The sequence below is a fragment of the Phyllobates terribilis genome, unplaced genomic scaffold (genome assembly GCF_046119375.1).
Source record: "Phyllobates terribilis strain yellow unplaced genomic scaffold, ASM4611937v1 Scaffold_12__6_contigs__length_324123572, whole genome shotgun sequence".
Lineage (NCBI taxonomy): Eukaryota > Metazoa > Chordata > Amphibia > Anura > Dendrobatidae > Phyllobates > Phyllobates terribilis.
Genome location: NW_027362772.1, coordinates 118930516 through 118943823, shown reverse-complemented (window position 1 = coordinate 118943823; position 13308 = coordinate 118930516). Strand labels below are relative to the sequence as shown.

Genomic DNA, 13308 nt, shown 5'->3' with positions numbered 1-13308 from the left:
CATGACCGTTTTTGCCTATTTAATCCTGCTCCGCCCTTCTGGCCTTGCTGTGCTTCATTGTAATTTCTACTCTTAAGCTAGCCAGGTGCTTTGTTACCTTTCTCAGTCAGTTTAGCTAGGTCTTTTGACCTCTATGTTCTAAGTTGTTTGTCTTTTTACTGCTACAATTTCTGCTAGGAGGTGTCCATCTTTCTCCCTGTCCCTAGTTCTTGTAGGGATCCCTTCCTCACATCTATAGGTCTTCGTTCAGACTAGCTGAGGACTTTAGCGGGTCTGATTGCAGGATCAGGTTCCCCGTTACATCGTAGGGATCTAGCTTAGTTCTACTGTAGGGACAGATCTCCTGTCTTTCCTTAGTGCTTGTAGCAGATTATAACACGAAGCAGTGTTTAAATGGGGGGGTGCACTACTTTAAATTAACCCACCAATGTATCCCCCCGGGGCCCCTAATGAATTTTGTAATTACGTCATGTTGCCAATACTGCTTGTGACAACATCGCTGACCACGCACAGCCAGCATGTAATTCCCCCGGCTGCAGCCGGCTCTTGCTTCCGCTTACATCACAACTATTTGCGGCTGCAGCCAGGGGTCTCCTGTTCCGCGTACCATGGTGAATGACGGGCTGTGGGCGGGGTTATCCCCCATCATCCACCGCACGCTCTGTCAATAAATGCGCGTGTTGCGGTGTTTTCTGTTCCCGACGTTATCTGTGAGATTCCGCATCCTGGACTTGTCTGGCGGCAGTGTGTTGTGGTGTCTCCTGTTGCCGACGTTTTCTGTGAGATTCCGCATTCTGGGCTTGTGTGGCAGCAGTTTGTTGTGGTGTCTGTTGCTCTCGATGTTGTCGTTTCCTTGCTTCTTCTGCTGCTTTTCTGTCATCCTCAGTGGCGTATTTTCGCTTACGACCCATTGGAAGACAGGAAGCGTAAATCGTGATAACATGCAGTAAAGAAGTGCGCTGTGACTGGCAGAACGTGTCCAGTAAACGTGACAGAAGTACGTCACACTGTGACGGACAGAACGTGTTCACTGAACGTGACAGAAGTACATCACACTTTGACTGACCGTGTTAAGTAAATGTGACTGAGCTATGTCGCACTGTGACTGACAGAACGTATTCATTAAACATGACAGAAGTACATCACACTCTGTGACTGACAAAACATGTTCAGTACGTCATGGGCAGTTGGTGAGTCATATGACCACATGGGCGGAGTCAGCCCTGCTATCTCACGGACCAATCAGCGATGCGGGATTTCCTGGACGGACAGACAGACGGGATAAGCCGATGATATAGTAGATGATATATACTTATATATCACCATGTGATATTTCAGTTTTTCCTTTTTAATAAATTTGCAAAAATTTCTACATTTCTGTTTTTTTTCAGTCAAGATGGGGTGCAGAGTGTACTTTAAAGAGAAAAAAATGAACTTTTTATAACTTACCAAATGGCTACAATGAAACAAAGAGTGAAAACTTTAAAGGGGTCTGAATACTTTCCGATATATATATATATATATATATATATGTATATATATATATATATATATATATATATACAGTACAGACCAAAAGTTTGGACACACCTTCTCATTTAAAGATTTTTCTGTATTTTCATGACTATGAAAATTGTACATTCACACTGAAGGCATCAAAACTATGAATTAACACATGTGGATTTATATACTTAACAGAAAAGTGTGAAACAACTGAAAATATGTCTTATATTCTAGGTTCTTCAAAGTAGCCACCTTTTGCTTTGATGACTGCTTTGCACACTCTTGCCATTCTCTTGATGAGCTTCAAGAGGTAGTCATCGGAAATGGTCTTCCAACAATCTTGAAGGAGTTCCCAGAGATGCTTAGCACTTGTTGGCCCTTTCGCCTTCACTCTGCGGTCCAGCTCACCCCAAACCATCTCGATTGGGTTCAGGTCTGGTGACTGTGGAGGCCACGTCATCTATAGTAGCACCCCATCACTCTCCTTCTTGGTCACATAACCCTTACACAGCCTGGAAGAGTGTTTGGGGTCACTGTCCTGTTGAAAAATAAATGATGGTCCAACTAAACGAAAACCGGATGGAATAACATGCCGCTGCAAAATGCTGTGGTAGCCATGCTGGTTCAATATGCCTTCAGTTTTGAATAAATCCCCAACAGTGTCACCAGCAAAGCACCCCCACACCATCACACCTCCTCCTCCATGCTTCACGGTGGGAACCAGGCATGTAGAGTCCATCTGTTCACCTTTTCTGCGTCGCACAGAGACACGGTGGTTGGAACCAAAGATCTTAAATTTGGACTCATCAGAGGAAAGCACAGACTTCCACTGGTCTAATGTCCATTCCTTGTATTCTTTAGCCAAAACTTGTCTCTTCTTCTTGCTGCCTGTCCTTTGCAGTGGTTTAATAGCAGCTATTTTACCATGAAGGCCTGCTGCACAAAGTCTCCTCTTAACAGTTGTTGAAGAGATGTGTCTGCTGCTTGAACTCTGTGTGGCATTGACCTGGTCTCTAATCTGAGCTGCTGTTAACTTGCGATTCCTGAGGCTGGTGACTCAGATATACTTATCCTCAGAAGCAGAGGAGACTCTTAGTCTTCCTTTCCTGGGGCGGTCCTCATGTGAGCCAGTTTCTTTGTAGCGCTTGATGGTTTTTGCAACTGCACTTGGGGACACTTTCAAAGTTTTCCCAATTTTTCGCACTGACTGACCTTCATTTCTTAAAGTAATGATGGCCACTCGTTTTTCTTTACTTAGAATTTGTATTATGGCAAGAAAAAAGCAGCTAACAGTCTATTCAGTAGGACTATCAGCTGTGTATCCACCAAACTTCTGCACAACATAACTGATTGTCCCAACCCCATTTATAAGGCAAGAAATCCCACTTATTAAACCTGACAGGGCACACCTTTGAAGTGAAAACCATTTCCGGTGACTACCTCTTGAAGCTCATCAAGAGAATGCCAAGAGTGTGCAAAGCAGTCATCAAAGCAAAAGGTGGCTACTTTGAAGAACCTTGAATATAAGACATATTTTCAGTTCTTTCACACTTTTTTGTTAAGTATATAATTCCACATGTGTTAATTCATAGTTTTGATGCCTTCAGTGTGAATGTACAATTTTCATAGTCATGAAAATACAGAAAAATCTTTAAATGAGAAGGTGTGTCCAAACTTTTGGTCTGTACTGTATATATTTATATATATATATATATATATATATATATATATATATATATCAACTTTAATATCCATATAAGTTAAGTATACAGAATTGAAGTTATGAGTTTATTTGATTTGTTCATCAGTATTAAAACTTGCTTATTAAAATTTGCCTTTTGCTCTAGGATTTGAGGAGAAATGTTGTTAAAATTTGTAAATTCCTCGGGAAGGAACTAGATGATGCGGCCATAGACTCAGTAGTACAGCATTCTTCTTTTCAAGCAATGAAGAGCAACCCAATGTCCAACTATTCTGCAGTGCCTAACGATATTTTCAACACAGAACATGGAACATTTCACAGAAAAGGTAAAGCATATGATAAGAATATACACTGCTCAAAAAAATAAAGGAAACACTCAAATAACACATCCTAGATCTGAATGAATGAAATATTCTCATTGAATACTTTGTTCTGTACAAAGTTGAATGTGCTGACAACAAAATCACACAAAAATCATCAATGGAAATCAAATTTATTAACCAATGGAGGCCTGGATTTGGAGTCACCCCCAAAATTAAAGTGGAAAAACACACTACAGGCTGATCCAACTTTGATGTAATGTCCTTAAAACAAGTCAAAATGAGGCTCAGTATTGTGTGTGGCCTCCACGTGCCTGTATGACCTCCCTACAACGCCTGTGCATGCTCCTGATGAGGTTGCGGATGGTCTCCTGTGGGATCTCCTCCCAGACCTGGACTAAAGCATCCACCAACTCCTGGACTGTCTGTGGTGCAGAAATAGAAATGTAGAAACTTAACTGATTATGAGGAAAGAGGGCATCAGTAAATAGACAAAGACCTATGGCCATTCTGCAAAGTTTTGCTGGGATAAACAAAAATGGCAGCTATCAGTTATGGTGCAAAAACTAATAGTATTAATCACAGAAAGTTGTAGTACATATATACACAGTGGGGAAAATAATTAGTTTTCACATTTTCCCACCTACAAATAATGGAGAGGTCTGTCATTTTTATTGTATGTACACTTCAACTGTGAGAGACAGAACCTAAAAATAAAAACCAGAAAATTACATTTTATAACATTTTAATAATTAAATTGTATTTTATTGCATGAAATAAGTATTTGATCACCTAGCAACCAGCAAGAATTCTGGATCTCACAGACCTGTTTGCTTTTCATTAAGAAGCCCACCTGCACTGCACTCATTACCTGTAATAATTGCACCTGTTTGAACTTGCTTCCTGTATAAAAGACACATGCCTACAAACTCAATCAATCACACTCCAACCTCTACACCATGGCCACGACCAAAGAACTGTCTAAGGACACCAGGGATAAAGTTGTAGTCGTGTACAAGGCAGGGATGGGCTACAGGACAATATGCAAGCAGCTTGGTGAGAAAGCAACAACTGTTTGCACAATTTCTGTCCTGGGCTACATGCAAGATTTTGCCTCATGGGTTAAGGATGATTCTGAGAAAGGTCAGGAATGAGCCCAGAACTACAAGGGAGGACCTGATAAATGACCTGAAGACAGCTGGCATCACAGTCTCAAACTTTACCATTAGTAAAACACTACGCCATCATGGATTAAAATCCTGTAAGGCACGCATGGTTCTCCTGCTCACGCCAGCACATGTTGAAATCCTGTTTGAAGTTCGCCAATGACCATCTGGGTTATCCAGAGGAGGCATGGGAGAAGGTCATGTGGTCAGATAACATCATAATACAACTTTTTGGTATTGACTCCACTGGCTGTGTTTGGAGGAAGAAGAAGAATGAGTACAACCCCAAGAACATTTTCCCAACCTTGAAGTATGGTGGGGGACACATCTTGCTTTGGGGGTGCTTTTTTGTAAAGTGGACAGGACAACTGCATCATATTGAAGGCAGGATGGATGAGGTGATGTATCGCAAGATTTTGGCCAACAACCTCCTTCCCTCTGTAAAAAGATTGAAGATGGGTCTTGACTGGGTCATCCAGCATGACAATGAGCCGGAACACACAGCTAGGGAAATGGCTCCATAAGAAGCATTTTAAGGTCCTGGAGTGGCCTAGGCAGCCTACAGACCTGAACCCAACAGAAAAGCTTTGGAGGGAGCTGAAACTCAATGTTGCCCACCGACAGCCCCAAAGAAGATCTGTATGGTGGAGAGGGCCAAAATCCCTGCTGTAATCCCTGTGCAAACTTGATCAAAAACTGTCACGCTGTCTCTGTGTACTGGAGGTAGGGGGCCTAAGCTGACCCTAAGCTGGGGCCCTGACTAATCCCTCTACCTGGAGGTACTGTTAAAGGTACAGAGAGCCAGGCCGCCAGCGTAACCCCTACCTCCTGAGGATCCCTGCACCTCAGTAATCTAGTCCTGAGAAGGACCCCTGATCACAACAAAAGGGGACAGGTAATAATATGCCCACACTCAGTACTTAGACGAACGAGACAGTACAAGGGTAAAACCAAAACCACCTTGCATACAAAAACTACACAACTACAACAGAGGGAACACCAACGGGAAAGGAGATAAATGATAAAGCGAGGAAGGGAAAAAACACTCCAAATACACTTAGCTCTGAATCTCCAAATACCACGATCCGCTCTGTTAGTCTGCATGAAATGCTTTCACCGACACTTCCCTAACAGACCGGCAGGCATTTGAAGGAGTCCCACTACAGCAGCATTGATTGCAGCTGGGCGAGGCTGGACCTCGTCTAGCACAGAGAGAGAGAGAGAGAGTTAACTCCCTCACTGCCGAAAAATACAAAGCACCAAAAACTCAGCTGCGAGAAGTCAGGCTGTGTAATCGTGACGATCTTCGTGGCGACACACCCGTGACAAAAACCACAGGGAACGTCTGACGTCTGTAATTGCAAACAAAGGTTTCTGTACCATATATTAAGTTCTTTTTTTCTATTGAGTTAAATACTTATTTCATGCAATAAAATGCTAATTAATTATGTAAAAATCATACAATGTGATTTTTCTGGATTTTTTTTAAGATTCTGCCTCTCACAGTTGAAGTGTGCCTGGGAAAACTTTCAGTATCGGCAGTGTAACAAATACTTATTTTCCCCACTAATATATATATATATAGATATAGATATATATATGTATATATATATATAAAGTGTATATGTATATATATTGAAAAGTAACCATGCTCCACAAGCAAGTGTATATATATATAGCCAAAATGATATATTATAAAAGTATAATTATTATACTAAAATTTGAAAGACAAGTATTGAAATAGGGTAAAATAACTAGAAGGCGGCAAAAACAGTAGGTGCAGATTAATATAAAGAACAATAGACACTCCAAAAAACATGATACATGGAGTATGGAAACATAAACAGCAAGGGAATAAGTATATTAAAGATGCTATGATGTAATCTATAATATAACCAGAGATGCCTCCCTCTGTCTGAAGCCTCGATAGACTATGCAAGCACAACGCCCACAGAGTCTGAAGCCCTCAGAGGAATGCATCCCCATCCTAAACAACGATGAGGATTGTGGTGCCGGAGATCGCGGTCTGCTTTAGCACTGAACGAATACCGCGATCTCCGGCACAATAACAACTTACCTATCCGGGAGGCCAGTTGCCGCGGAGTCTCTATGAGCAGAAGGCCGGGATCATCTGTCGGAATTGGTAAATGCGCATAGTGCGCTTCCGGCGCCATTTTATTGAAGACACATTGCTAGTGTGTCTTCAATAGACTCATTGAAGACACACTTGCAGTGTGTCTTCAACAACATGGCACCGGAAAGCGGGGACTGCACAGGCGCTGATCGGGCGTCACAGTCTTCCCCCGCCCTCTCCTGACATCACTAATCATTTAAATATGTAACGTACCCCCACATTTTAAAAGACACAAGATTCCTGCGTCACACAGTGCCTCCGGTCTCTATCTTAAAAAAAACATTTTGTACTATATATAGATATATACTGTATATATTACACATATATCTATCTATATATATATTTATATATATATATATATATATATATATATATATATATATATATATATATATAAAAAAGATACTATATACATAAATAATAGATATACAATACAGACCAAAAGTTTGGACCCACCTTCTCATTTAAAGATTTTCATGACTATGAAAATTGTACATTCACACTGAAGGCATCAAAACTATGAATTATCACATGTGGAATTATATACTTAACAAAAAAGTGTGAAACATCTGAAAATATGTCTTATATTCTAGGTTCTTCAAAGTAGCCACCTTTTGCTTTGATGACTGCTTTGCACACTCTTGGCATTCTCTTGATGAGCTTCAAGAGGTAGTCACCGGAAATGGTTTTCACTTCACAGGTGTGCCCTTTCAGGTTTAATAAGTGGGATTTCTTGCCTTATAAATGTGGTTGGGACCATCAGTTGTGTTGTGCAGAAGTCTAGTGGATACACAGCTGATAGTCCTACTGAATAGACTGTTAGAATTTGTATTATGGCAAGAAAAAATCAGCTAAGTAAAGAAAAACGAGTGGCCATCGTTACTTTAAGAAATGAAGGTCAGTCAGTGCAAAAAATTGGGAAAACTTTGAAAGTGTCCCCAAGTGCAGTTGCAAAAACCAACAAGCGCTACAAAGAAACTGGCTCACTTGAGGACCGCCCCAGGAAAGGAAGACCAAGAGTCAACTCTTCTTCTGAAGATAAGTTTATCCGAGTCACCAGCCTCAGAAAGCGCAGGTTAACAGCAGCTCAGATTAGAGACCAGGTCAATGTCACACAGAGTTCTAGCAGACACATCTCTTCAACAACTGTTAAGAGGAGACTTTGTGCAGCAGGCCTTCATGGTAAAATAGCTGCTAGGAAACCACTGCTAAGGACAGGCAACAAGCAGAAGAGACATGTTTGGGCTAAAGAACACAAGGAATGAACATTAGACCAGTGGAAAAACTGTGCTTTGGTCTGATGAGTTCAAATTTGAGATCTTTGGTTCCAACCACCTTGTCTTTGTGTGACGCAGAAAAGGTGAAAGGATGGACTCTACATGCCTGGTTCCCACTGTGAAGCATGGAGGAGGAGGTGTGATGGTGTGGGGGTGCTTTGCTGGTGACACTGTTGGGGATTTATTCAAAATTGAAGGCATACTGAACCAGCATCCTGTTTGCATTTAGTTGGACCATCATTTATTTTTCAACAGGACAATGACCCCAAACACACCTCCAGGCTGTGTAAGGGCTATTTGACCAAGAAGGAGAGTGATGGGGTGCTACGCCAGATGACCTGGCCTCCACAGTCACCAGACCTGAACCCAATCGAGATGGTTTGGGGTGAGCTGGACCGCAGAGTGAAGGCGAAAGGGCCAACAAGTGCGAAGCATCTCTGGGAACTCCTCCAAGATTGTTGGAAGACCATTTCTGGTGACTAACTCTTGAAGCTCATCAAGAGAATGCCAAGAGTGTGCAAAGCAGTCATCAAAGCAAAAGGTGGCTACTTTGAAGAACCTAGAATATAAGACATATTTTCAATTGTTTCACACTTTTTTGTTAAGTATATAATTCCACATGTGTTAATTCATAGTATTGATGCCTTCAGTGTGAATGTACAATTTTCATAGTCATGAAAATACAGAAAAATCTTTAAATGAGGTGTGTCCAAACTTTTGGTCTGTATTGTAAGTAATATATACAGTGCCATGTGAAAGTATTTCTACCTTTTGCCACATTTCTGGCTTGAAACATAAAGATATAAAATTCTAATTTTTTGGGGAAGAATCAACAACAAGTGGGACACAATCGTGAAGTAGAACAAAATTTTTGGGATATTTTAAACTTTTTTAACAAATTAAAAACTGAAAAGTGGGGCGTGCAATATTATTCGGCCCGCTTGAGTTAATACTTTGTAGAGCCACCTTTTGCTGCGATTACAGCTACAAGTTGCTTGGGGTATGCCTCTATCAGTTTTGCACATCGAGAGGCTGAAATTCTTGCCCACTCTTCCTTGCAAAACAGCTCGAGCTCATTGAGGTTGGATGAAGGGCGTTTGTGAACAGCAGTTTTCAGCTCTTTCCACAGATTCTCAATTTCATTCAGGTCTGGACTTTGACTTGGCCATTCTAACACTTGGATACGTTTATTTTTGAACCATTCCATTGTAGATTTTGCTTTATGTTTGGGATCATTGTCTTGTTGGAAGATAAATCTCCGTCAAGTCTCTGTACGTCAGTGGAGCAATCCAGCAACAAAATACGTCAGCGGAGCAATAATACGTCAGGGGAGCAATCTAGCAGCAAAATACATCAGCGGAGCAATCCCACAACAAAATAAGTCAGCGGAGCAATCCAGGATGAGGGGTGCCACGCATACCAGGATAGGGGTGAGGGGTGCTATGCATACCAGGATAGGGGTGAGGGGTACCATGCATACCAGGATAGGGATAAGGAGTGCCATGCATACCAGGATAGCATGGGGGCAGCATATAACAGGTTGGGGGAACAGGATTGGGGAGCACAAATACCAGGATGGGATCAGCACAAATACCAGGATGGGGGCAGCACAAATGCCAGGATGGGGGCAGCACAAATGCCAGGATGGGGGCAGCACATAGCTGGAGGGGGGCAGCACATACCAGCATGGGAGACCATATACCAATAAAAATGCTCACCGCTCGGGCGTAGAACGGGTTCAATAGCTAGTGAGATTATAAACATGCACAGCAGAAGTTAAATAAGTATAAGTATATAAAGCTGCAAACACAATAATAAAAGATGAACAAAATAAGACAGAATCAGAAGGAAAAATCAACATTACCTATGTGGCGCCAGCGTGTGTTTTGATGCAAGCCTTCTCCACGGATAAAAGTTTTGCTGGAATCCATGACTTACTGTGGTTTACTATGAATAATTAGGAAGGGATATATTAACATTTTAGCCCCCCAAAAAATTTACAATCTATATCTTTATTTCAAAAATTGTTAAAAAATTATGCTCCACACATGAACACTTAAGAAATAAATGCTTAATCCACAATTTTTTTTAAAATACCTATGCCAAATAAATGAAAGGTGAAAAGAAAAGAAAGGGCGCATGTGTAGACTCACAGGGCTATTTAATTAATTTAAAAAGTGCCAGTACACTCACCTGTGATGGTTGTGTACGTCTACACAACCAAGATTAAGCGTGTGATTGATGAGGCTCCGGGTCACCTCTATTTGTAGTACCGTCCTGTCGGTGTTTGCCTCGCAACTCCGTGCTCCTCAAGTGGTCACACAATCCTGCCGGACCAGATACCACGTCACCGCAGGTCCTCAGTAGTTTAACCCGGTGGCTGGATAACCGCAGGTCCTCACACATCCAAATAGACCAGGCTGCTCCTGCCGCTTTGGCTCCGTATGGAGATATTTCACAAGTAAACAATGGTGCAGCGGTCTCAGGGAGCGCCAAAGGAATACTGGACAATATAATAGATGACAACCGACTTTTATTCTTCCTCCAATACCACTGCCAGTGGTATTGGAGGAAGAATAAAAGTCGGTTGCCATCTATTATATTGTCCAGTATTCCTTTGGCGCTCCCTGAGACCGCTGCACCATTGTTTACAAATAAATGAAAGGGACACTATCCCTATTTTTCTTTTCAATCCTTCCCTACTTGGTCACAGAGGTTGACATCCTAAATTGATGCGATATGGCGCACCCGCTCTTCAATGGCTCTCCCTTACTGACCCTGGGTAGCCTTATATGAGACCTGATAGACCTGGGATGAAAGAAGATGTAACTAAGCGGTACAGAGAATTATATACAACATGTAGGGTAACCAAGAGGAAACCAAGGAGGATATATATTCCTGGTAAAGGTCATGATACACCCAAAGATAATACTCATAGAAAAAATAAATAAATGAGTCGTGCAGAAAGTTATATTGCTTATCTAAATCCCATATTATGCCCCAGTATAAAGCTGATAGAAATAGAAAATGAGTCATTTGGAAAGTTAAATCACTTATCTCAATCCCATATTGTGCCTCTACTCTTTTCTCCTCCTTTCAGAGGTTCATCAAAGGTTCATCCAGCTAGCATCAAGGTGTACCCAAATTGGGATGGTGCTATCCTCTAGTATTAAAACCTCACTATGTGTCAAAATGACGTTAAGGTGAATAAGGGCTAAGCAAGACCGGGTCATGAATAGAGATAATGTCCCTTTCATTTGCTTGGCATAGGTATAAGTGATTTAAAAAATATTGTGGATTAAGTGTTAACTTGTGGAGAAAAATTTTTAACAATTTTTGAAATATATAGATTTTAAGGGGTTTTTTTTAGTAAAAGATTCATGGACTACCTGTTGCATTGGGCAATTGCCTTGACCTGATGTTTGACCAGTACAGTCAGTATCAGAGAGAAACATGGCATCTTCAAGTTAACGTGGACTGTCCCATTGTATTGGACAAAAGCAGGCTAAAAAATGCAGGGTCAGAAGTGAAGGAGAGTGTGATCTAACTGAAAAGGAGTGGGCCAAGAGCAGGAGTTTAGATGTGTGTTTATGGGACATATTTACCCTTTGATGTGGAGAACTGCATAATGGTTGCCAGTTGATATGGATGAGAGAGGTACTCGGTCAATGATTATGACCAGAAAACTGGTAGGAAGAGAAATGAACAGTCAGCCAGAGACACCTGGTAGAGAAAACTGTTTCATCCCATGTGACCACTATAGCCAAAAAATGAGCTTTTGTGGATTTTCACTTAGCTTTTGTACTCAATAGGTATCCACTATGCGCCTACTGCAAAACAAGGCAGATTTTCCACCCAATAATAAGGATCGTATATTCACAACAATTTTGGTATGTCTGGACACAGCCTAAAAGTTGCTTTCTCTACTTAGATGTAATAGGTGTTGCACATAATGCTTCTGGTTACATGTCTATTTGATACACTATACAGCAGACTTGGGATTGAGCATACTTCTAAGTTTTGAAAAGTTAAATACAGATCACAGTAAAGCTGGTGAAGTCTAATTTATGCTGGCGAATGACTAAAATCTATTCTGTACAGCCCTAAGTCCAATCAGCTGCTGGATGGATGCCCAGTGTCCAAACACTATATCAGGAAAAAACTTCTCTGCTTCTCGTCACGTACTACTATCTAAAATGCATATTAGGGCTTGTCTGCGTAGATTCTTGCTTTGGCTACTTTCAAGATTTTTATTCAAGTGAGATAAAAATATTCACATGTGTAATAAAGGGAACTTCATTCATGGACAGCAAACCAAATGATTGTCAATAAAAACCACTGCTACCTATACCACTCTAAGGAGATTACATATGCTTGTATTTTAACAAAGTACAATATTTTTTTTTCCTGTAGGTATTGCTGGAGATCATAAGAATCATTTTACTCCTGCTCAAGAAGAAGAATTTGAAAGGATTTACAAGGACTGTATGAAAGACATTAACATTTCCTTTACATAACGATGTAGATAAGAAAACCTGGGTTAGGATGTCTCTACTGCACACTTAAACTCAAACATTAAAGGCAATCTATTAAATCTAAATATACAGTAAATCAACATTGGAGAATAAGCATTACTTAGTTGTTTACAATCGGATGTATGAAATTATTATTCAATAAAAATATTTGTATCCATTTTAGTATAAAGTTTTTTTTTAATATGCTTAAATGAAAGGGTTATTGCTGTCATGTTAAGTGACTGATGACATATCATAAGGCTAGGGTTACATCACCGTATTTGCTCTCATCCGAGAGAATCGGGCAAATTATGCTAATCACACTCTGATCAGAACGTGTGCATAGTCTAATCCAATTTTCTTGGATGAGAAGATTTAAAAATAAAAATTTCTCCATCTTTTTCATTCTGTAAGTCCATGAAAATTGTGCTGCAGATGTCATTCGACATTATTAACTTCCATGGCCAAGTGCTGTCTGAATATCGTATGCAAATCGAGCATGCTGCATTATTTTTCCTTGCACAGACACTGTCCTAGGAAAAAATTGGACACGTACAAGGCCCCAGAGAGTAACATTGGTCTGGGTGCAATCCAATGTTTTGTCGTAACGCACTCAGACCGTAAATAAATTCGACTGCACAAGCCCTTAGATTATGCCATCACCTTATGAAATATAGAATGAAGGGAATGTT

At 40.7% G+C, this 13308-nt stretch overlaps 1 protein-coding gene across 2 annotated transcripts in view; it reads left to right on the top strand.

Annotated features, from left to right (window-relative positions):
- LOC141172252 (3-beta-hydroxysteroid sulfotransferase-like) overlaps positions 1–12794 on the top strand; it is a 146273-nt gene extending 133479 nt beyond the window's left edge. For both annotated transcript variants that reach the window (XM_073656248.1, XM_073656247.1), the window contains exons 6-7: positions 3351–3531; positions 12516–12794. In XM_073656248.1, the coding sequence (XP_073512349.1) occupies positions 3351–3531; positions 12516–12619 (285 nt within the window). In that variant the 3' untranslated portion in view covers positions 12620–12794. The remainder of the gene's footprint in view (positions 1–3350; positions 3532–12515) is intronic.
- The last annotated feature ends 514 nt before the right edge of the window (positions 12795–13308 follow it).